The sequence below is a fragment of the Aotus nancymaae genome, unplaced genomic scaffold (genome assembly GCF_030222135.1).
Source record: "Aotus nancymaae isolate 86718 unplaced genomic scaffold, 86718_ANA_hifiasm-v0.15.2.pri h1tg000097l, whole genome shotgun sequence".
NCBI lineage: Eukaryota > Metazoa > Chordata > Mammalia > Primates > Aotidae > Aotus > Aotus nancymaae.
The window spans coordinates 514,130-539,033 of record NW_026988512.1 but is presented as its reverse complement, the minus strand read 5'-3'; the positions used below and the strand labels follow the sequence as shown (position 1 = coordinate 539,033).

At 39.1% G+C, this 24,904-nt stretch overlaps 1 protein-coding gene across 4 annotated transcripts in view; it reads left to right on the top strand.

Annotated features, from left to right (window-relative positions):
• ZMAT4 (zinc finger matrin-type 4) overlaps positions 1–24,904 on the top strand; it is a 370,072-nt gene that overhangs the window by 203,483 nt on the left and 141,685 nt on the right. For 3 of the 4 annotated variants that reach the window (XM_012476087.2, XM_012476089.2, XM_012476088.2), the window contains exon 5: positions 17,835–18,062. The exons of the other annotated variant lie outside the window; for it this stretch is intronic. In XM_012476087.2, coding sequence (XP_012331510.1) covers positions 17,835–18,062 — 228 coding nt within the window. The remainder of the gene's footprint in view (positions 1–17,834; positions 18,063–24,904) is intronic. 4 annotated transcript variants of the gene reach the window in all.

Below are 24,904 nucleotides of genomic sequence, written 5' to 3'. Positions count from 1 at the left end.
AATACTGCTGGTGCTTTTGGGGTTATTCCCAGACCTGTGTGGAATTGTGAAAAATGTGAGTCATGCCAAGCGCACATTCCCAGCTGAGGTCGAACATGGTGACATTCTGCCTTCATGTTTCAGCTCTCATTTAGTAAACAAGTCCCTCTCTCTCTCTCTTTGTAGTCTGTTTAGTGTCACGTGTTTTGCATGTTTTGTGCTTTTTGTTGGTGATTTTGCTACTTAAAATGTCCCTCAAGGGTAGTGCTGAAATGCTGCCTAACGTTCCTAAGTACAAGAAGGCTGTGATGAACCTTACTGAGAAAATGAGCTTCGTTCAGACATGAGTTACAGTGCCATTGGTGATGTGTTTAAAGTTAATGAACCAAACATTTATATTAAATTAGACATAGTTAAGCAGAAACACATATACATCAAGGTTGTCAATTGATTGATCAAAATCTTCTAACCACAAATTACTAGGAACCTAACCCTGAATTTCTCCTAGGAGCAAATGTTCAGTATTTGCTATTTCAGTGTTCCTGGTAACTTTGTAAAACATAACTATCATGAATAACAAGAATAGACTATATTCATAGCAAGTACTTTCTAGTCATTACATTTATATAAAATAAGTTTCAAAAAGCCTGTTTATCTCTCAACAATTAAATAAGAATAGATGCTATCTAAAAGATTCTGGGTGTGGTGGTGGTGGTAAAACCACATATAGTTGAATAGACTCCATCTAGCTTCATAATGAAGCCAATAATCATAACTGATCATTGTAAAGATGTTGTACAGAAACATCACATGCACTGTTTCACCTAATCTTCATAAAAAGCATGAAGCTCACCGTATTATTGTATCTGATTTACTGAAGGGGAAACAGACCCTGCAGACTGAGTAACTTGCCTGATTTTATATTGTAAGATACAGAATTGGAAGTCAAGCCCAGAACCTTTGATTTGCAGAGTCCTGGACCTTTCTTTCATTTCTAGCAATATATAATGTTTCATAAAATGATGTACTGATATTTGCTCATCTACTGAACAGAACATTTCAAAATCCAAGGCTCTCACTAAGTGGACTGCTAGCAACAATGACAGATATTTATACACTTTAAATCAAGTATTTCTTATTTGCAGGAACAGTAAACAATGAGAAGAAACAGATGAGCAACGATCTCATTCATTGCATGTGTCGTGTGTTTATTGTATATTCGTCTTCTAAAATCTGTTGGTTCTCTTCTTTCTTTCCTTATTTCCTGTTGAAAATGAGAGAGACAGAGCTTCAGAACTTTTCCATAAATTTCAATGCCAGACACAGAATTGCTTATTTAAGTTCTCTGTTGAATAAGTAAGGATCAGGTTATTCTAGATCTGTTTGAAAGTTACATAAATTCAAATTTTGAATAATATATGCACTCTAGGTTCAATCAGTACCTCATATTTGCATATAAGATTTTATAAACCATAGCAGTTCTTTCATCTGAATCAGGTTATTTGGTTTGTGTGGCATAATCTGTCTAGATGCTTGTTTTAATAGATGCAAACAATAGTTTGTCAAACAGGCACATCATAATAGTGGTGCATTTTCTTTTAAATTAGGAAAGCTGGCATGTTCTGAGGCATCATCTCTAGATCAGTGCATTTGTTCCAGTGATGTTTTTGGCTTTTCTAAGCTTATAAATATAAGTAATAGATTCACAGAATTGCAGAGCTGGAAGGGGCTTAGTGTTTGTTATTTTAGCTATCTCAGATTCCTTGCGAGAAAACTAAAGCCCAGAAGGGTGAAATCATTTACCCAAGGTGATACAAGTGGCTGACAGCAAAGACACTTCTCTTGCAGTAATGATTCCCTGGTGTCACTGACAGGAGAAACCATGCCAGTTAGTCCATGACTGTCCTACAGTGAGTAGGATTTAAATCCATTAGCAATATAAGGTGAGCTGAATTCTTTTGGCCATGATTTTCATGCACTGGGTCATAGTAAGCTTGGGGCAATTTAGATCGAGACTGCCTCAGTTTTTGTTTTATGGTTGATGACTAATGAGACAAGAGATCAATGATTGGATCAAACTAAAGATTTTAACAAGGAGCAGAGCGATGGCTTAGGTGATTTTCACAAATCTTTTTCAATACCATAAACTTGCTTTTATCTTTTGAGTGATCACATGGTGGTATAAGACAGTTGATCTCAGGAGCTTTTGTGATGTGGTTATACCTTTATTTCAGAAAATATTCTTTGACATATTTTTATAAAGGAAAATAGTAGAACATTAAAATAATCCATTTCCTGTACATACTCTGAAACTGTCAACAGAAAACATGGTCAGGACTTGGAAGCCATACACAAAATGCATTACTATTCAGACAAAAGTACAAGTGAAAGATTTTCTGGCAACAACTCCTAAATCATCTATTAAAGATAAGAACCCTAAAAGTGTCTAGTCTATAAAATTGAGAAGACACTCATAAAGTAAGCATCACACCTGAAATAATTGGTAGTAAATGTCCCCAAACATATTCTCATTCTTTGAAATATCTATACATTTTAAACATCAGCCCCAAAATTCTTGCTTAATGCTCAGATTGGTTTCTTCAAGAATCAGATACAATAGGTACCAATTACCGCCTGGCATTTGAGTGCAATTAATATAACATTTTGAAATATTTTTTAAAATCCATGTAAATTACTTCTGCTCTCTGACCCTGAAGCTTGGTGAGAAGGCCGGCCCTAGCCGTTCACTGGGGTACCCTCTCCCTCTTTAGAGCCCCAGGCAAAGGGCGAAGTCTCCACCTGTGGACTCTGGCTACTTTATGATCTAACCCAGGATGCTGTTGTGTTCTCAGCCTCCACGGGCTGGAGGTCCAGCCCTGGGGTTCCCTTAGAAGTAGATTTTAATCATCTGTTTTCCTACATGGGCCAAATCTTTTCTGTGCCAACCTAGGCCGTGGAAAAGAGGAGCAAGGTCCCATGGGTAGCATTCCTAGGGAGGCCCCACAACCTTGGATATACTGTTTTTAAACTGCCCAGGTCTCTATCGACAGTTGCAACTCCCTTTTTTCCTAGTCCCCAAGAAGCCAATTACTTTGCCAACGACAGGCCTAACCCTCTTTAACATTCAGATCCTTTCGCCTCTCAGACAATGCAACACAAATCCATTCGCTCATTCTCTCTTAGGGAAGGGGAAAACCAGACTTCAGGGCCTAGCTGGCATTTTGGAATGGAATGCAAAAATTCCTCTCATATCAATGAAGTGAGCCTATAAGAAAATAAGACACCTAATTTCTCCATAGTTTACTCTGCTATGTAAATCGTCACGTGACACAGACGCCTAGCATGTTCACTTACTGAAAACAGAAAGATGAAATTTAATGTATTTTTCTCACTTTGTCGGCCTTCAGCGAAGTTGTTTCTCTTGTGTAGGATTTCCTGCTAAGTGATTTTCTTCGATTGTTTGTTGAGCACTCAGTAGTTTATGGCTCTAATTGTAAATCCACCTAAGGTTTTTAAGGGGTATTTTGACCATCTTGAGGTACCATGAATTGTAAAGGGGAGAGTAAAGGGTCCCGATAAAGTTTATTTTATTTTGATTTTTATTTTTTTGAGACAGAGTCTTGCCTTGTCTCCCAGGCTGGAGTGCAGTGGCACGATCTCAGCTCACTGCAATCTCCGCCTCCTAAGTTTAAGCGATTCTTCTGCCTCAGCCTCCAGAATAGCTGAGATTACGAGGTGCATGCCACCACACCCAGCTAATTTTTGTTTCTTTACTAGAGATGGGGTTTCACCATGTTGGCCAGGCTGGTCTTGAACTCCTGACCTCATGATCCACCTGCCTGGGCCTCTCAAGGTGCTGGGATTGCAGGCCTGAGCCACGCACCTGGCCTCCTTTATTGTGTTCAATCTGTTGTTGTTGTTGTTGTGTTGTTGTCGCTCTGTTGCATTGAAGAACTAAGCAACAAAGGTTTTGCAACCCTTTTTGGAGGCAGCAGTTCTTCTTGTTAGTGGTACTGGCTGAAGACATAATCTGGAAATTCTGAGTGCAATTCTCAAAACTGTAGAAATTGGTGTCTTTGGAAGCCAGGGTCCTCAGTCATCTAAAGGAGGGATTGCTGCTGTCTTGCCACCTGTTGAGATCGCTTAACTGAGAAGCAGGAGATGGATTGAAGGCCTACCGGTGAATTTTTGCAGAATTATATCTTGATTAGTGCAGACTGCTAATCATTAGCGTCTTCATTTTACATTTCACTCAACAGAGTAGATGAAATCTTAATACCTGGCCCTTTCATTTTCAGTTAGCAAAACTAATATATCAAGAATGCTGATGAGCAGGCGAGGCGAGGACTCTCTGTGGTATAAATGAACCTTGAGTCCATCCTTTTTGACACAAAGGGAGGTTTTATTTGTAGTCAAAGTAAGTCAGAGAGAAAGAGGTCCATACATCTGATGAATCCTGATAATTCTATATTCAAAAAATGTGCTTTTCTTTTTTTTCTTTCTGAGAAGGAGTCTTGGTCTGTTGCCAGGCTAGAGTGCAGTGGTGCAATCTCAGCTCACTGCAACCTCGGCCTCCTGGGTTCAAGCAATTTGCCTGCCTCAGCTTCCTGAGTAGCTGGGACTACAGGCGCGTGCCACCACGTCCGGCTAGTTTTTTATGTTTTTTAGCAGAGACGGGGTTTCACCATGTTGGCCAAGATGATCTTGATCTCCTGACCTCGTGATCCGCCCTCCTCGGCCTCTCAACGTGCTGGGATTACAGGCGTAAGCTACTGTGCTCCACCCAAAAATTGTGCTTTTTTTTAAAAAAATTATATTTCATCCAGAGTGTAGGGTATGGAATGACTTCTATCTAGACATTCATGAATCTTGAATTACCAACATATCCGTCTCTCTGTTTCCAGTAAGATTCTATTTGACTCTTTCTCATTGTCTGGTATGGTTTACCCAATATCTCCCCATCCCCCATCAAGTATTAATAATCCTTAATTCTATCAGCCTCCCAGAACCACCCTCCGCGGGGACAGCCAGCATGACTTCACATCAGAGATCTTCTCCCTTCGGCTCCCTCTCTTCTCCATTTCAAAGCTGTTTTTCAGCAGCTTTGGGAAACAACTGGCCACCAGTCTAAATTCTGTCACCTTCTATGTGTCTCAAGTGTCATTAAGTTGTATTTCAGCCTCCGTCTTCTGGCTAAGTAATTCCACATCCTTTATCCTGCATCATGCACCTTTCTTCCTTATACCGTCTCTCTGGCTCTTAGGTATACTTTCTATCATTCCGCAAAACATCCTGGATGGCTTTGAAGGAATCTCTGATTGCTGGAATGTCAGCAAACTTATGACCGGCTACAGGAACCTGCTATCACCAGTGCACGAGCTTTTCTGACTCACTCTTACCAACCACCCTTCCCGCCTCATGTTGTCCACAGCCCGGCAATGTGGGACTCAGTGAAGAACAGAGGGCAGCAGTCAGGAGATCTGGGTTCTAGTCTTAGTTTTCTCTATGGTCAAGATGCCAGAAAAATAACTTTAGTGAAACAGACACTTTTAATCCTCATAACAAGGGTGTGAAATTGAACCACTAGGAAATATTCTCACTATAGGTAAAATAACCCACCAGAGTTGTGATTTGAATCTAGTTTTGGTTTTATTTCAAAATGATGTTTTGTAATATTATTTTCTTTGTACCTGTTTCTCTTATGTTTTTTTACAAATTATTATTACTTTTTAAATTTGTGGAGACAGCATCTCACTCTGTTGCCCAAGCTGGAGTTCAGTGGAGTGACCACGGCTCACTCAGCTTCCTGGGCTCAAAGGATCCTCCCACCTCAACCTCTTGAGTAGCAGAGACTACAGATGTACATCACTGTGCCAGGGTAATTTTTAGGTGTTTTGTTTTGTTTTTTCATTGAGACAGGGGTCTCTCTCTGTTACCCAGGTTGGAGTACAGTGGTGTGATCATAGCTCACTTAAGCCTGGAATTCCTGGGCTCAAGAGAACCTCCTGTTTCAGCCTCCCAAGTAGCTGGGTGTGCAGTCTCACTGTGTTGTCAGGCTGGTCTCAAACTCCTTGTTTCAAGTGATCTTCCCACCTCAGCCTCCCAAAGTGCTGGGATTGCAGGTGTGAGCCACTGTGCCTTGCCAGTGATTTTTTTTTTTTTTTTAAAGAATGCACATAGGCTTCTGTAGAATGAATACATCTTAATAAAATAGTTCTGCGAAATTAGTTCAAAATATGTCCATTTCAGACTTTAAGCTCCATGAGGTCATGGATGGTCCTCTGTATCTAAGGCAGGGCACAGTGCCAGAACATAGCTGAATGAATGAAACATGACTATACGAATATTTGGTACGGTTGAGGTGCAAGTGAAGCCCATGCCCTACGCTGTTGCTCCTGTCTGCGCGTTCCCAGTCCTGTCTGCCCATTGGAGGGAACTGCAAAACTTTAGCACTTCTCATGGCTGGGCCCCACCCCAGGGCATTCTGAGCTAAGTGGCCTAAGTGGGTCTGGAGTCCTCGAGTGTCTAAACATCCCCAAGGCGATTCCGACAGGGGCTGAATCCAGCGCTTTCCTAATGTAATTTGCATATGAGTCACCCGAGGCTCTTGTAAAATGCACATTCTTATCCAGTGGTCCAGGATGGGGCCTGAGATGGGCTTTTTATAATTAGCTGCCTAGTGCTGTGGATGGTCTTGGTGGGTGGTGCACACATCCTCACTGGCTGTTAATGACACACTTGTCCTAAAAATCCCTCAAAATAAATCGTTCGTATTCTCTCTCATGCCCTCCCTTCTGGCTGTGGCAATAATGAAGTGTGGAATTTGTGGCCAAGCCATAGTTAAATTAATGATTGTGGGTGACACCCCTGAATAGTTCAGGCTCTAGGTAGGCTTCTGCTCCCCCAGAGACTGAATTAGCCTAGGGATTTTCCAACATTAGTCTGCAAAGTCTTATCTGCCCTAAAGTCAACTTCCTCCTTTGCCGTGCTTCTTTGCCCATCAGACTCGTTGCTCCGTTTGAGAAGCAGTGGTGTAGCGGTGTGGTCTTCAAGCCCTCAGGACCAGGGTACTTTCTTGCTTTCACATTTAATACTCTAAATTCTCTCAATCTTGGTGATGGCAGGGACCTGACATGACGGAGCAGAATAGCCCCATCTACCTCACATCTGATCTCAAGAATTCTAGAGTTGCTTTGAGATTTCACAGACTGACTCAGAAAAGCAGTTCCCACATACCAGTTGAGATCAAGTGCTTTATTTCTAGATTAAATTCAAAGTGATATATGCAGAATATATGCATAACTAATATGCATCCTTTAAATACAAAATAGAGCCAATTTTCATAGCTTGCAAACCGTGGGTTATTAAGACCAATGTTATTTTTAGGGATATATGCTTCAGGCAACTCAATATGGAGGTTCAATAGAGAAACCACGAGGTCCCTTTTTCGGAGGCGAGGGATGGTAGCTGAAGAGTGGGTGTAGACACAGGCATTCCACTCACAGAATGGAACAGCACCAATTTCCCTAAATTAATTCCAAAATCGCAGCTTTCTTCTAGCCCAGGACAAAAGGCCACCCTCTTTGTCTCTCTTCCTCTAAACTTAGCCTGCACTTTCTCTCTGCTGTGCCTCTGGCACTGATCACTTTTCTCATCTTTGAATTCTCTATAAATATTCATAGGATATAAGAAATGATTCAGGAAGCTGGCTCTCTAGTTGAATAGCTAATGCTGCCGGATAAGTAAATCATTCCCCACCCCTGAGCATGGGGTATGGATTAGATGACTGGGGAAGGCTGGAAGAATTAAAAGAACCAAAGCTTGTTTCAATTCCCAGGGGTCAGCGGCCCAGGCTTCCAGCCCCTATAGGATAATGCCTGTGATCCAGGTGATGCCTCCAGCTCAGTACTCCAGGAGCAGCAGCTTCAGTGGGCATTGAGAGTGCCAGTGGGTCAACCAGTTCCTGTCAGGGAAGCCCACATTGTCCATTCGGAACCCTGTGTTAAATGTGGGGTTTGGGGTTTGAGGTTTATGAGGAAAGGTAATCATCATTTCTAGCAGTGCCCAATTAGCAGATTGTGGATTCTTCCCAAGCAATGCACAAAGAAGGGAGAAGTGAAGTCATAACTCTTAGTGTTTCTAAAAGTTTACCACAGTCTTAATGTCTCTGTACTTTTTTTTTTTTTTTGCTGTTCCGTTAGGTCCAAAGAAATGCCTAATAGGTAAGTTTATTAAATAGCTAGGTCCAAACAACTTAAACACTTATGTCCTAGTAATTTAGTAGCCATCTGAATTTTTTTTTGTTTTTGAGACAGGATCTCCTCTGGTGCCTAGGCTGGAGTGCAGTGGCACACATATGGCTCACTGTAGCCTTGACCTCATGGGCTCAAGCAGTCCTCCTATCTCAGCCCCACCCTGCGTAGCTGGGACTGTAGACATGTGCCACCACACCTGGCTGATCTTCATATTTTTTGTAGAGACTGGGTTTTGCCATGTTACACAGGTTGGTCTTGAACTCCTGGGCTCAAGTTATCCACCCGTCTCAACCCCCTAAAGTGCTGGAATTACAGGCATGAGCCACTGTGCCTGGTCTAAAACAATTATACATATAAATTGAAAAAAAATCTTAATATTTTCACTTCCTTCTTAAATAACTACACTAATAAATGTGTTTGCCTGGTAGGCACTGCATAACTTTAAAACCAAATTGAACCTTGCCACCTTTGTTTCTTGTTCCTCACTGAATGGTTTGATTAACTGGTCATACACCGCAGTATCCAAAAACCCAGCTTCACAGAAAGGGAAATCGTTACAAGGAATGTAGCATCTAGGTTGAAACTGCGAGCTACCTTGAGTTAATGGTCCCTGTGGTGACCAGCAGATGTTGCTAGACTTTCCCCAAAATGTCAAAATATCTTACAGATTTCCTCTGAGTTTGTTCACTGTGCATCGTAGGACAACTCTGCAAAGAGTTTGAGGCCTATGGCCATAACTGGAGACTTTGATACTGAACTCAGGGAGTGTATCACCTTAACTGAGTAGGGTTTGAAGATTTAATACCGTGAATATACTCCAGGGCAACAACTGCTTTTCAGATCTGTCTGGACAGAGTGGATGCCATCACTGATTGCAGCATTCATCGTTATACCTGCAGGATGTCCTCAAGTAATGCAGTTTATGTAAGAGAAGTGATTCCTTCTCTTATGTAAATGACTCTATGGAGAATAAGCTGCTCCGCTCATTCAAGAATGGTTTATTTAACACCTGTTATGTGCCAAGCACAGTTCTGAATACCTGGAATCTGTCAGTAAACAAAGGATAAAAATCTTTGCCCTCCTGGACCTTAGATTATGGCCTCTTCATTTCAAGGCAAAGAATGTAGAATATTACAGCCTTTGGGTTCTTTTGCCAAGCAACACAAGAAAGTCATAAAAGGACTTTTATTGCCTCTAAAGTTCTATTTAATGACTTATTTTCAAAGATGAAAATTCTGCAGAAAACAGACATACTTAAGATATTTAGAACCTAATCAAGTGACTGAAACTAGAGGGAATTATTCTATATTAATGAAAATCAATGATCTATGAATACTCTCTTAATGAAGACTGATGATATATGAATGCATTGTGAGTAAAGAAGCAACTTCTGTTAATAGGCTGATTACACTTAGAATGTTGATACATAATTGAATTGGACGGTCCCCTTAAGTCATCCTCATCTTTGTTTATTCTCAGGAAATGTGAAATGGAATGTATTTTGAAACATTGGATATATTACAATGCTTAATAACGTGGATTTTTCTATCTCATGGTGGTACGTAGCAGAATTCACATCCAGACGTAGCCTTCATTTTATCTAAATAATTAGAGCCATATTTGAATTTGTGATAACAGTGGGAAAACTGCTTTTCTCTTTTAGAGAAATAGGAGAAGCTGGTATTTTTACATTATATTCTGACTGGGCCAGCCTTCTTCCAACGCATTTTCCTTCAAGTCTACAATAAATTAATAATAAAGCACTGCAAATAAAATCTTCTGAGATTTAAGGCTGGGTTGTGGCATCACAAGTTCCCTAAGCAGTGTTTTTTAGACTTTGTACTAAAACAAGTTAGCATAATATGTGGCCTATATATAAATGGTAAAATAAAAATGTTTTCCATCTGCATCAGGGAGTATATATCCGTGAGTACAAAGCAGATCACCCATGTTCCACAACTCAGAAACAACTATCGCTAAGATTTTTATCTATAGCCTTCTAGTCTACAAAGCTTTACATATATATATATAGTAATAGCAGTAGTTAGAGTTATATAAAGTTTTGCAGCCATGTGTGCATAAGTGATTTTGTTTATATGATACATATAAGCCATATCTTTTAGTTTACATCCTATTCTGAACATTTCCCCAGGTCCCTAAATACTTTTCTAAAACATATCTTTTTTTTCACTGCTGCATGTTTTTCAGAGTATAGGTGACTATGATTTATTTAATCCATCACCTATTAGAAGTATCTAACTTGTTTTTTAACCCTGTAAAATAAGGTTAATGAAACTATCAAAGATTTAATATTTAGCTATCATATTTATTAAAACATGAAAATTCCCCCAAGTTGATATTAAAAGTCACTAATACTTTTCTTCCTGTATTCATCACACGTTCATTGAGCATCTGCTATCTACACAAGAGGCCCAAGCCTCTGCCAGAGATGCAAAAGAAATCTAAATATGAGGCCTGACTTTGTGGCGGGCATGGAGGTGAGGTGCTTCCCCGCAGAGGAGGCTGGACTGTTTGGAGACACAGCTACAGAACTACACTGGCAGCTGCCTCTTAAGCCACTCACTGAATGATCTAATCTAACGTTACCATTGGTAGCCTTTGCAAAAGACAGGGATACTTGCTGAAGAAATACTACTATCATTAATTTGATTTAGGGTAGGAAAAAAAGAAAGGCAGTTTGTCATAGGGATCAGAAATCAGAAAAAGTGTTTTTCAGGAAAAAAACACACATTTTCAAATAATCCCCACTGCGAGCAGATGTGGAAGCCTAGGAAATGTGTTTTGACTCTAGAATGAATCTGTTTATTTGACCTATTGTTCTGCAGGCATTATTGGAAATGAGTTGACATTGAAATATGGGGCTGGTCTTAGAGTCCAGAGATCTGGTCTTTGCCACTTCCTCTGCTGCTTATTAATCAAGAGACTCTACACTAGTGGGTTCATCTCCCTGGGCTTCAAGCTGCCTTATTGACCAGACAAGATCTCTGAGTAACTTAAGAAAACACACAGAACAGACATAATAAATTGCATGATATCACAAACTGGGAAGAATTACTGTTGTGGATGAGAATGCCTTAGGTGAAAAAAACTACGTGCTTTAAAACGAGTAAATTCTGGCTCTATTTCTCTGTATCAAAAACCCCCACATCCCTTGTGACAATGAATTAAACTTCACTATCCTAAAGCCTAGAAAGCATTAAGCATGAGTGAAAAGGGAGAGAGAAGGGGAGAAAAGGAGAAAGGAAGAAAATAAAGAGCCAGGGTCTAGGGAGGGAGGGTGACGGGGGGACTTAGAGAGAGAGAAAGTGTATGTGTATGTTTGTATATGTGTGTTAGACAGGTTGGCGGGCGGTGGGGGAGAGAGAGAGAGAGGAGTGTAGGGTTGTCAGCTTGAATGGCAGAGAACCCTGTGACTCCTTGACAAACTAAAAGGGACTAGAAGGCAGACAGGGACAGGCAGGTAGGAATCTATCTCACTGCTGGTGGTATCACCCTCCTTTCCAGCCAAAGATGCCCACCTGGTGGTCTGACAGAGCTTTGAGATCTGCCCGTGGATCTTGTCCTCTTGGATGAAACACCTGCTCTTGTCTCTGGAACAGTTGTTCCCGAAGTCCTTACTAATTTCCCTGTAGGGCATTAAATCCAGTCTGTCCTCAGAAGCTGGAGTGGCCAATTTCAGTTTGCCTAGGACTCTCCCTGTTGAAGCCCCAAAAACCACAGGTCCTGGGAAAGCATCTCAGTCCCAGGAAAGCTAGGATGGTTGGGGCCATACCAAAAGCTGGAGTGAGGGCTTGGATGCCATGATAAGCAAGTCAGAGTAAATGGCTTCCTGTCTGAAAGTAAATTTTCCAAGAGGATGTGCACTCTCTGCAACTTACAGAAACAGGCTACTCCAGAAAATAGAATTTTGGGATAATAATTGCTTTTAATATATTTAGTTGAATCCAAAAGAAGGAGAGAGACTGCGACATGTATGTACACTTCAATGTGTTACCCTTCCACAGTTCAGCCACCAGGATCTTGTCATGTACTGACTTATATTTATATTGACTGGCGCAGGACCTAGCTACCTAAGCTGTAAATGACACAATCTAGAAGAAACAAGAAAACTCTTGGTTACCATATTTCTTTACTCATAATGTGAAGATTATTTTATTCATTCATTCATTCATTCATTCATTCATTCATTCATCAAAAGGTGTGGAAGTTACACTATGTGTCTGTTGAATGCAAAGTCCTGGTGCCATGAAGAGTCAGGTTGTAGAATATGTTAGGTAATTAGACAATGTAGGCAATTACAGAATGAGGAAATTTTCTGATAGAGACTGATATGGTTAGGCTGTGTCCCCATCCAAATCTCATCTTAAATTTTAGTTCCCGTAATTCTCACTTGTCATGAGAGGGACCCAGTGGGAGATAATTGAATAAAGAGGGTGGTTACCCCCACACTGTTGTTCTTGTGAAAGTGAATGAGTTCTCATAAGATCTGATGACTTTATCAGGGGCTTTCCCCTCTTTCGCTGTCATTTCTCCTTCCTGTTGCCATGTGAAGAAGAATGTGTTTGCTTCCCCTTCTGCCATGCTTGTAAGTGTCCTGAGGCCTATTGCTCTGTGGAACTGTGAGTTAATGAAACCTCTTTCCCTTATTAATTACCTAGTCTCAGTTATGTCTTTATTATCGGTGTGAGAACAGACTAATATAGAGACACACACAGGAACTGTGGAAATACTTTTACCCTTAAATCAACTGTAGTTATTCTGCCTGGAAGAAACAAATATAAGATGAATATATATATATTATTTTAGATTATAACTCAAGACAACATATCCCAACAGGTGACAGATAGCTGCTGATAACAGACTCCTTGACAAACCTTGCAGCAGGTACTAAGAATGATGTTGAAATTCATTCTACGTTGAGGTGATTCTTAGAACTCAAGTGTTGAAAACTGACTTGCTTCACTTAGCTCAAGCCTTAGAGGAGCTCACATTGATTTTACTGACTCTGAATCAACTACAGATCCGTGATCTTTTGTTCAAAATATTTGGGGCTGATTATATTTTGCAAATCAGAAATTGTAGGATTTGGGATATATAATAAGGCACAGATACCATACACTGTGTTTATATGGATATAGGACAGCAGTCCCTGACCAAAGGTATTAATAGTTCTATTGCAATATGTATGTATGTTTATGTCAAATGTAAAGACTTTAATTTGTCTCATGTGACTTCATGTCAGTTTTTGGTAATAAATCGATCTGAAAAAACTTCGGGTTTTTTTTTTTTTTTTTTTGCATTTTTATGAATTGAAACAGGGATTGTGAACATGTACTAGAAGAGAGCCAACACAAAAGTGTCTGATGGGAGCTTCTGTTCAATTTCCCTTACATATACACACGGATGCGCATTCACACAGCTATGGTGAAAAGGTGATATTTAAGAAATGCCAAATGAATTGTGCAGCGAGTGAATGCTGTATAAGCTTAGAGGAGGAAGACCTACTTCTTGCTGAGCTTGTTAAGGCCCCACAAAGCATATGGGATTCAGGAGCATCTTGCAGGAGACGTGCATGGCTATGTGGAGCATCTGGTACAGGGCAGCACACCAGGCTGGTCACGGCCTTGAACAGAGGCAGGTGGGACAACAGTGCTTGCTTCATGGGGAAAGGAATCGGAATTGCTGTCTAACTTTACCAATATGAATTTATACTGTTAGCTCCTATTTTAGTGATTCTTTTATGTTATGGTAAAATGGGAATATTAATTGGAGTTTTAAAACGGCGAGTAATTATTTCTTTCTGTCTCGTGGATGATGTGACATTTTGGCTATTGCCTACAGCAGAGCTAGCTCCATTGCTGTTGGGTGTATTATGCTGCTTTCTTTTATGTGAAGATCTAAGAAAGCTTTATTTTATAATTATTTTCAAAGAAAATGTGCAATATTTAGATCATTTGCTCTCAACATTGGCCGTGCTTTGGAAACATGGATCAGTCTGTGGGAGGAGGGAGGTTTTAAAATCATCCTGATGCGTGCTTCCCACTCCTGGAGTTTAAGACACAATTGATCTGGGCAGAGTCCGGACACAGTAATTTTTGAAGCCTGGTCAGTCTAATGTTAAAAACCACTGGTTTCAATTAATCGACTTTTGGTCGAATCTATTTAAAGGATAAGTAAAGTAAGTATTTAGTTAAATTTTTTTTGCAATTAGAATAAAAACATAAACTATGAAATCAAAATAAAAATTAACTACATTAACTATAAGGACACATGCACACAAATGTTCATTGCAGCACAGTTTACAATAGCAAAGACCTGGAACCAACCCAAATGCCCATCGATGATAGGCTGGACAGGAAAAATGTGGCACATGTACACCATGGAATATTAAGCAGCCATCAAAAACGATGAGTTCGTGTCCTTTGTAGGGACATGGACAAACCTGGAAACCATCATTCTCAGCAAACTGACACAAGAACACAAAATCAAACATCACATGTTCTCACTCATAGATGGGTATTGAACAATGGGAACACATGGACACAGGGAGGGGAGCACTATACACTGGGGTCTGTTGGGGGGAGTGGGGGGGACAGCGGGGTGTGGGGAGTTGGGGAGGGATAGCATGGGGAGAAATGCCACATATAGGTGAAGGGGAGGAAGGCAGCAAATCACACTGCCACGTATGCACCAATGCAACAACCTTGCATGTTTTTCACATGTACCCCAAAACCTAAAATGCAATAAAAAAAAATTAACTATATGTCAACTAAAGTTTTTTAAAGTATGTTTTTAAACCAAAAGATCTTTGCCCCACTCTTTATTCATTTTATTGGAATAATACACTCTGCTAAAGAATGTCAGTGTTATGGTTCATGTACACACACAGGTTTATCATTAAAACCTGGAAACTGCTCTCCTCCCACGTAATTTCTATATTTGGCATTGAATCAAAGCCGTAAAAGTGAGAGAGCTTCTACAATTTGTTCCGTCTACAGCCTATGGGTTAGCTGCAAAGTATGTTAATTTTAAAAGAGATGGTTAGCCTGAATTTTAACCTTGAGGAAACCAGGGACCTTAGAAATTTCCCAAAGGTCACACAGCTCACTGATGGTGGAGCCCCGCCCAACCAGAGGTCTGACTTTGATTCAAGGCTGTTTTTATGCTACTGCATTTGCCTGCTTTTATAGGCATTAAGGGAATATAAGCTGGGTTTAAATGGGTGAAGACAGTTAAAAACAGCACAAAAAAAAAAAAAAAAAAACCCTTTAAACTTTCAGGCTATACACAAGATAGTAGAATTATTCAGGAGGAGAAGTTACAATACCAATGTAACATCAAATTATTTTCTTATGTGCAAGATAAGATTATCTTATTTGATGGATATTCTATTGTGCCTCACTCCTGCCAGGATGTAGTATAGAAGGTATCAATTGATAAAATCGACCGAAATGTTTTATAGGGCCTACTTTAAAGAAAAATAAATTATGCTTCAAGAGTCAACATTTATTCTGATTGTAAACATTTGATATGTTTTCCATTGCCATCAAAAACAATAGGCAGCTATAAATCCTCAGAAATTGATAAGGATTCAGGAAACTTTGGAAGCAAGATTCAATTACCTTCAGGAAAGTAGATACAGATCTTTTCACATCCAGGTCAACTGCATATTTGTAGCTTTTATTTCTAAGTCCTAGCAGAATGATACTGGGTGGCTGCTGGAATGACCCACGTTTGAGCTTTATTTCTACATGGTGATATATGACCAAATCCTGCAATGAGACTTTTAAGGGGCATGCTGTTTGTGAGTCTCTATAGAAATAACACCATTAAGTTTAAGCTAGCTAAAACGTCTCAATCTGATGAAATCTCTAAATAAAGGGAAAAGAACTTCTTAGGAATACTGTTATGATACAGGGCATTACTTGAATTAAAATGTCATTTAGCAAATACTTGTTTCTATATAAGGTTTTTAATAGAAAAAATAAAAATCCACATAAAAGTTACTTGAAACCTTGGGGGTTTGGTTAATTGGTTCCTTAACTTGTTATTGAGGTCTCAACAGCAACCCTAATGCTGTTGGTTTTGCCAGCTGCATCCTCCATCTCAGAAACAACACACTGGATGCTGCTATAGAATGCGTTAGGACTGATGGCCCATGTGAAAATTTATATATTGATTTCTTCTCCAAAATATTTGGACCAGAATATTTTTTCCAGAATTTAGTGAAATTCTATATGAAATACAAAGATGATGGATCTAGAAAAAATATCCCTTTGCTTATTAAAAAATATGAACAGGAGCCTTGGGGGGTATTGAAGGGAACATCGGCCTTGGGAATTCCAGATTTTGTCTTAGTCCTGTCATGAATAGATACCTCACTGTCAGTAAATCACTGGCATTTCTGAAGTCTAACATCTGAGAAATGGGATAAAAAGCCAAGTCATAGGCCTCGCGAGGATGGAAGCAACTTGTAGTTGTAATGCACACAGAAGTTATTTTTACTTTCCATTAGTAAGTTCCTTCAAGTCAGACTCTCTTTTCTGTTTTATTTTCTGGACCAGAAATAATCACAAAGAAATGTGTTAATTTAATAGGTGGGACAATGCAATCTCAAAATAGTGATACGTGTCTATTCTGTTTAGATGAGTACACGTGATCTACGGTATTTTTCTTTTGGTTTTTAGAAAAACGTTGTTTCAGCAACGTTAGCAGGTACAGGTTGAATATAGCCTATTACAATAAACAAACAGCTGACAATAAAATTAGCATGACTCCCTCAATTAGTACAACCCATGTCATCAAAAGATCAGTTTCTACCACTTAGCCAAATCCTTTATTTATTGGTTATTTATATTTATAGCATACAACGTCCAATTCATTCATTCACAATCTTTCTAAGTCATGATTGTCCAATGTTACTTCAAGCATTAGCTTTCTTTTGACTGATAGATGACTCCCTTACCGCTATGAATTTGTTTATTTAATTGCATTTTATCCAATATTTATTTTTAGCATTACACACACACACTAATTGAAAGCAACTACAATAGGCTTATTGCATTATTAGTGATGCTAGAAAAATTATTGCTCAAGTTTTACCTGGTTCATTGAACTTGTCCCCTGTATTTTACCACTTTTTCTTTTTTCTAAGTGCCCATGTTAGAGCAGAATGCATTTTAAAAGTGAGTGGAAAACGCCTTCAATAACCATGTTTACAAAGCTGCTCCAGGCAGCCAAATACTTCGAGCTGTCGTCCATAGCTCCTGAGAGCCACAGTGGAAGTAACTGAGAACTGATTTTTAAAAACTTATTTTTCCCCTAAGGGATGGTCTCTTGAATTATCAGATTTTGGCACAACAATATGCAAGACTCTGATCTCAACACATTAAGAATATTTATTTGTGTCCCAAGTCAAAAATGAAAGCTGGCAGGGCTAATTTTCCGGCTGTCAGTGAACTCTTGGGGATGTTTAAGCTGTGTAGTGAACAGGAGACTTTTGGTCTTCAAGGACTGAGGAAGAGTGGACTCAGTGTTGGACTAACGTGGCTGTGGTTCTCTGGTTGTTTCCTTTCACAGCAACACCCCTGAGCCCACTTAAGCCGCCACGGATGGACACTGCTCCGGTGGTCGCATCTCCCTATCAAAGAAGAGATTCAGACAGATACTGTGGGCTCTGTGCAGCCTGGTTTAATAACCCTCTGATGGCCCAGCAACATTATGATGGCAAGAAACACAAAAAGAATGCGGCAAGAGTTGCTTTATTAGAACAACTGGGGACAACCCTGGATATGGGGGAACTGAGAGGTAAGGGCAGCTCTTCTCACTTCTGCCACAAAATTGGGCTTTCAGAGAAAAGATGGGGCTTTCACAAACCGGGATGATTTTTCTTCTTTCTTTAATTATTAAGGAAAAAGTGAGGCTCATCCAAAAGAAACGGACAAGAAAGGAAATGAGCAGAAGACTCGCTTTAATTTTTTATAAACTCCTTTGTTTCAAAGTGTTTATTTCCATATTTGTATTGACCGCTTTTCAAACCAAAGGCATCTATTCATGAACTGGATTGTTTTCCTTCTGCTTTATCTTTAACCGCCTTCTTTATCGAATGCTTTTGTAGAGTAGCAGTGTTAGAAAAGGTGCTAAATGGGAGGCCGAGGCGAGTGGATTGTTTGAGGTCAGGAGTTCAAGATCAGCCTGGCCAACATGGTGAAAACCCACCTCTACTAAAATACAAAAATTAGCCGGGTGTGGTGGTGCATACCTGTAATGCCAGTTACTCAGCATGCTGAGGCAAGGGAATCGCTTTACCCAGGAGGCAGAAGCTGCAGTTAGCTGAGATCGCTCCATTGCACTCCAGCCTAGGTGACAGAGTGAGACTTGTCTAAAAAGAAAAGAAAAATGAAAAAGAAAAGATGCTAAAAGGCCAAATAGTATTATCTTATCTTAAACTTTTGTGCTTTTTAAAATTTAGCCCAAACAAAGCAACAAATTGACTCTATGTAATGACTGAAAGCAAGCCCAAGCCCCTTTAATAAAATCTCTGAGAAATCGAGATAAGACGGTGCTGTGTGGCACTTTGTAGTCAACACCTCTCTCCTTCCCACTCTGCCCCTGTCCTGGACAGGTTTTTCTTGACTGCTAGAAACCATGTATCATTTGAAGTTCATGTGAGGTTTTATAGAAGCTGCTGAATTTGGAAACCATAGCATGAGGATTAGTTCTGTGGATTCCTTAGGAAGCCATCAACCAATTTGTGGGACTAAATAGAATATTTTATCACCAGCAACCATTCAAGCATTTTTGATCACCAACATCCTTTTGATCAGCTTGATATTAGCAGCATAGAAGTACAGTAAAATTGCATACTATATTTTCTGAGAAACTGCATTTTTCTCAGAAAAATAATTCTGCAAGGGGTGCTATCGATACTATACTTTAGATTTGGTATAAGTTTGATAAGCTTTTGTGGGCAGGTCAGGGGACTGTCATTCATAATGGCTGTAAGCTATAGATAACAAAATTTACAAATTAATTTGGAAAAGGCAACCTGGGTTTAAACAGGGTTCTGCATACACAGCTACGATTCTAATTACCCTAACCTGGCTGTGAACCTCTAAGGGGTATAATTGTAACAGAAAATGACTTCTAACAATTCTACACAAAATAAGTAATATAAAAGGTCATGCTACAACGAACTGGGAGGAAGGACAGGTCACTTCTCAGTATGTTGGTTGCAGAAGAACTCACCAAGAGAACATACTTGTTTTAGAACTAGAAAAGTAGATGGCATGTTAGAAGGTGAGAAGGCATTCCGTGTGAGCAGTCTCATATATGCATGGGCAAAGGTCAGGAACAGGCTAGAGACAGCTAAGAAGTCATCATGGAAGCATCTTATACTGCAGCACAGATTTAAGGTTGGAGATACATGACTACATCTGTAGAGCTTGATTAGAGATTGATCTTTTTCCCAAAATACCAGCTTAAAAATAAACAAAAAAGAGCAAATATTAAAAACACTTTATTTTCGTGTATGTTTTTTAGCTACAGAAAAGCAGCATGAGGCTTTATATTTCAACATGTTGGATAATCTCATTGCAGAAGCTTTTGCAGTCAATGGTACTACTGCTTTTTGATGGAGGATTTCTTGGGTTTTCAGTCTGTCTTGTTAAAGAAAATAAGCAGGGTCTCTCCATAGCTGAAGACCTACCTGCAACGCCTGTGTTACTGGCAGATAACAAGTTGTCTCAGTGACTCCTTCCCGGCAGGGCATTGAAGGAGAAAAATAGGGCTTTATTTATGTTTTGGTGCCAGATATTATGACTTGAAGAAAAATTATTCCTGGAGCACATTCTTCCTGTCTATTTTGAATTATCAACGCCGCATCTTTTATGTACAACTACATCTTAATGACTTGGGCATCTGAATTCTGTAACATTTGAGCAGCTTGTCTTTCATACAGAAGACTCGATAACTCAATGTGACTGTGACTCAGTAGCCCATGGAATGTGATTAGCATTGAACACAATGCCCTTGAAACCAACCTTTCCACATGCGCCAGGTGATATCCTCACAGGTATTTATTCAAGCATTAAATATTACAAAAGCTTAAGGAATAAAGCAACTATGGTAACCCAGCACTTTGAAACACACACGCCACACACACCCTCCTCTATTCTTGTAATGCTTCTAATGTATGATCGATCAATTAATAAAGGCAAAAAATGCTAAGCCATAAATATAGGCATATCCATGACTTTAATAAAATGGTATCAGGCAGCTGAAGCATGATATAGCAGTGTTACAGGATGGTAGGCTTTTACTCTTTCTCTCATAGCATTTCTCACATTTATAAACACTCCATTGTTTACTTTTTTTTTTTTGTATTTTCTTTCTCTCTAGTCACTTACAGATTATTAGCATCTATGTCTGGTTTACTCATTTATATGTTCAAAACTCCTAGAATAGTGGCACACATAATAGTTCCTCAATAGTTGGCTGAATGGATGAATGAGCAGAGAATGTCCTAAAACAAAGTACCTGAAATCGTTAACATGGCAGTCATTTTCGTTTCTAGAAGGATCCTGATTTAATATTTTTATAAGAAATTATTTCTAATTCTGTTTTACTTTTTTGAAATGATGCATATTTTATGTGTAGTGAAATGCAGAGATATTACGCGTTACAGTTCTATGAGTTTTGACAATGCAAATACCTGTATAACCCATAGCCCTATTAAGATACATAACTTTTCCATCATGGGAAAATTTCCATGTACTCTTTCCCAGTCAATTCCAACCTTCCATTCCAGAGAACCACTTTTGTCTGTTTTTCATGATCGATTAGTTTTCCTTGTTTTAAAACTCCATATAAGTGGAATCATAAAATATGTATTTCTTGTGTGTCTGGCTTATTTTGGATAGCATATTGTTTGATGAAATTTATTTATTTATAGCATACAAAGCAAAGTAGCACCTTTTTATTGCTGAGTTAGCATTCTATAGACAAAAATACCACAACTTGTCTATCTATTCTATTCACTGATGACCTTTGGATTATTTTGGTACTATTTTAGATAAAGCTTTCTTGAACATTACTGCACAAGACTTTTTTTTTTTTTTCCCCTTTGGTCAATGTATGTTTTACTTCTGTTGGTAAATAGCTAGGTGTAGGACTGCTGGGTCATAAGTTGTATACATTTTTGACTATTTAAGAAACTGCCAAAATCTAAAATAGTTGCATTATTTTGCACTTCAAAAAGCCAACATATAAGAATTCCATAGCCTCATGAACAGTCTTTTAAATTTTAGCCATTTTAGTGGGTATAGGTGGGTGTTTCACGATGCCTTTAATTCATATTTCCATATTGACTAATGATGCCAAGTACTTTTTAAATGTTCTTGTTGGTCATTTGTATATCTTCCTTTGTGAAGTGTCTGTGTCTATTTTTAAAAATTTGGTTTTTTGCCTTTTCATTAATAAGACAAGGTATAAGGTTTTCACATGTGATGGATTCACATTCTTTCTTGGATATATGCATTGTGAATATTTTCTCCTAGTTTGTGACTTGACTATTAATTTTCTTAAGCCTTCTGATGAGCAGGCATCTTTAAATTTTGGAAGACTAATTTATCTTTTTTATTCTTTCATAATCATTGCTTTTTTTGTCTTACCTAAAAAAATGTTTGCCTGTACCTATGACCAAGATATTCTTGTATGTTTTCTTCTGCAAATTTCATAGTTTTAACTTTTACATGTAGGATTATGATGTATCTGAAATTAATTTTTATGTACAATATAAAGTAAAGGTTAAACTTTATTTTGTTTTTACGTATTTACACAGTTGTTACAGAAAGTTGCAGTAAATATTTTCTTTTCCTCATTGAATTGCCTTGAATGACCTTTATTGAACCTCTATTGATTGTGTGAGTCTACATCTGGACAATTTATTCTGTTCCATGGTGTCTTTGTCTTTATACCAGCACCACAGTGTACTGATTTTTCAGGATTATAGAAGGCTCAAAGTGGGGTAGTGCCAGTTCTCCAACTTTCCTCTTCTTTCTCAAGATTATTTGGCTGTTTTAAATCCTTTACATGTCAACGTACATTTTAGAATCAATCTTGCGTAGAAGCTTTGTTGGAATGTTGAATGGGATTGAATTCAATCTATAGACCAATTTGGGAATAATTTATTTAAATTCTTCAAAATGTTGAGTCTTCCAATCCATGAACATCCTCTGTCTCTCTATTCATTTATGTTTAAGTTATATCGGTAATGTTTTGTAGTTTTCAGTGTTAATGTTTTGCATGTCATTTGTTAAATTTATCTCCAAGTACAGTTGACCTTTGAATAACACAGGGATCAGGGACACCAACCCCCTCCACGGTTGAAAATCAGCAAATAACTTTTGACTCTTCAAAAACTTAACTGCTAATAGCCTACTGTTGACTGGAAACCTTACCAATAACATAGTTGGTTAACACATAGTTTGTGTGTTAAACGTGTTTCATACTGTAATTTTATAATAAAGTAACATAAAGAAAATGTTATTAAGAAAATCATCAGGAAGAGAAAATACATTGATTATTTGTTAAGTGGAAATCCTCATCATCTTCATCTTGAGTAGGCGAAGCAGGAGGAAGACGAGGGGTCGGTTCTGCTTCTCAGCATTGGCAGAGGCAAAAGAGGTGGAGAAGGTGAAAGGGCAGGCAGAGAGTCAGGCATTCTCGGTGTAACTTTATGAAATACATCATTGTTTCTGACTGTTTTGCATTTTCATTTCTCTAAAAATGTTTCTCCACAGTACCAATCCTTCCATTGCTTGCTCTTATTTCAGTATCTGTATCATAGAAGGGTCTGTGTCATAAAAGAAGTCAAAAAGCAGTCTTGAATCATTGGACCCCTCTGCCAGATTGTCTAACATCAGCTTGTTTTCTGGCTCTGCTTCTTCTACGTCTTCTTCCTCGTCATCTGGCACTGGCTCAGAAGCACTCCCTTCCATCACGCTGTCTTCTGTTAATTCCTCTGGTGTAGTGTATGTTAGCTCTTGGATTCCAAACTTTCATAATGTTTTCTCTATCAGAATTCTCTTCCATAGTGTCAACAGTCCTGTCCATAGAGTACTGTGAGTAACAAGCCTTAAAGTTCCTAAGCACCCCGTAACTAGGGGCTGAATTAGGTACATCGTGTTTAGTGAGGGGTAAACCACACTGATGCCTTCAATGTTGAATTCATGGGGTTCTGGGTAGTCAGGGGCATTGTCCAATATCAAAATAACTTTAAAAGGCAGTTCCTTACGGGCAAGGTACTTCCTAATTTCAGGGACAAAACATCCATGGAGCCAATCCAGAAACAGTTGTTGTTGTCCAGGACTTCTTGTACAACCAAAAGACTACCAGCTGGTATTTGTATTTTTCCTTCAAGCCTACTGGGAAAGGTGGGTAGCAGATTTATAGATAAGGACAGTCCCTATCGTAAACCTGACTGCATTTGCACAAAACAGTAGAGTTCTCCTATCCCTTCCTGTCTTAAACCCTGGTACATGCTTGTCTTCCTTACAAATAAGTATCTTTAGTGGTACCAGAATAGGGATTTTTTTCTGCATTAAAAACCCATTCAGGAAGTTGATTTTCTTTCTTTTCTTTTTTATTTCCCCACAGTCTCACTCTGTTGCCCAGACTGGAGTGCAGTCGTGGGATCTCAGCTTACTGCAACATCCACCTCCTGGGTTCAAGCAATTCTCCTGCTTCAGCCTCTGGAGTAGCTGGGACTACAAGTGCATGCCACCACACCCGGCTAATTTTTGTAATTTTAGTAGAGACAAGGTTTTTCAATGTTGGCCAGGCTGGCCTCCAACTCCTGACCTCAAGTGATTCGCCTGCCTCAGCCTCCCAAAGTGCTGGGATTGTAGACATGAGCTACTGCGCCCAGCCATTCCTCAATAATTTTCTGAACAATGTCTGGGACCTCTTCTGCTGCTTCTTCGTTGGCAGAAGCTGCTGCTCCTGTTATCAAACCTTCCTTTGCTGGCATTAACTTCTCCAGCTTTAGATCCTTCACCTTACTTTTGCTTTAAGTTGTCCTATAATGAGTTCACTTATTCTTGAATCATATTAGGTATGCCTTACTTTTAGCAATCTTGTACCACATAAAAGCTGCATTTCTTATATAAGGCCAAAATATTTCTCAAAAAGTGCAAGGTTTTCATGTCTGCTGGTGTAGCTATAGCAACAATCTCACAAATTTCTTTTTCTTGTTTTGTTTTGTTTTAAACAATGGGCCTTATGCTGGATTCATTTATCTTGAAGTGGCAGGCAACCAATCTGAAGATCTCCATCCATAGCACATATCAAACAATTCAACTTGTTCTTGTAGTCCTGACTTTCCCATGCTTCTTAAGAGCACTTCCAGCATCATGAGTTGCATGGTATATTATTCAAGGTTTCCAGCATTTCACTAAACATGATGAAAAATACATGAGAACCTCCAGAGATCACTTTTTACTGCAATACACAATTTACTGGGGAGACAAACTGCTCACATGGAGATGATTAGCGCCACATGACATTGTAAGGGAATCCTCACAGTGCTTGCCCTCATTGCAACAGCAACAAAAGACAGTTATGAAATTATTGCAGTAGGACAGGGTTTA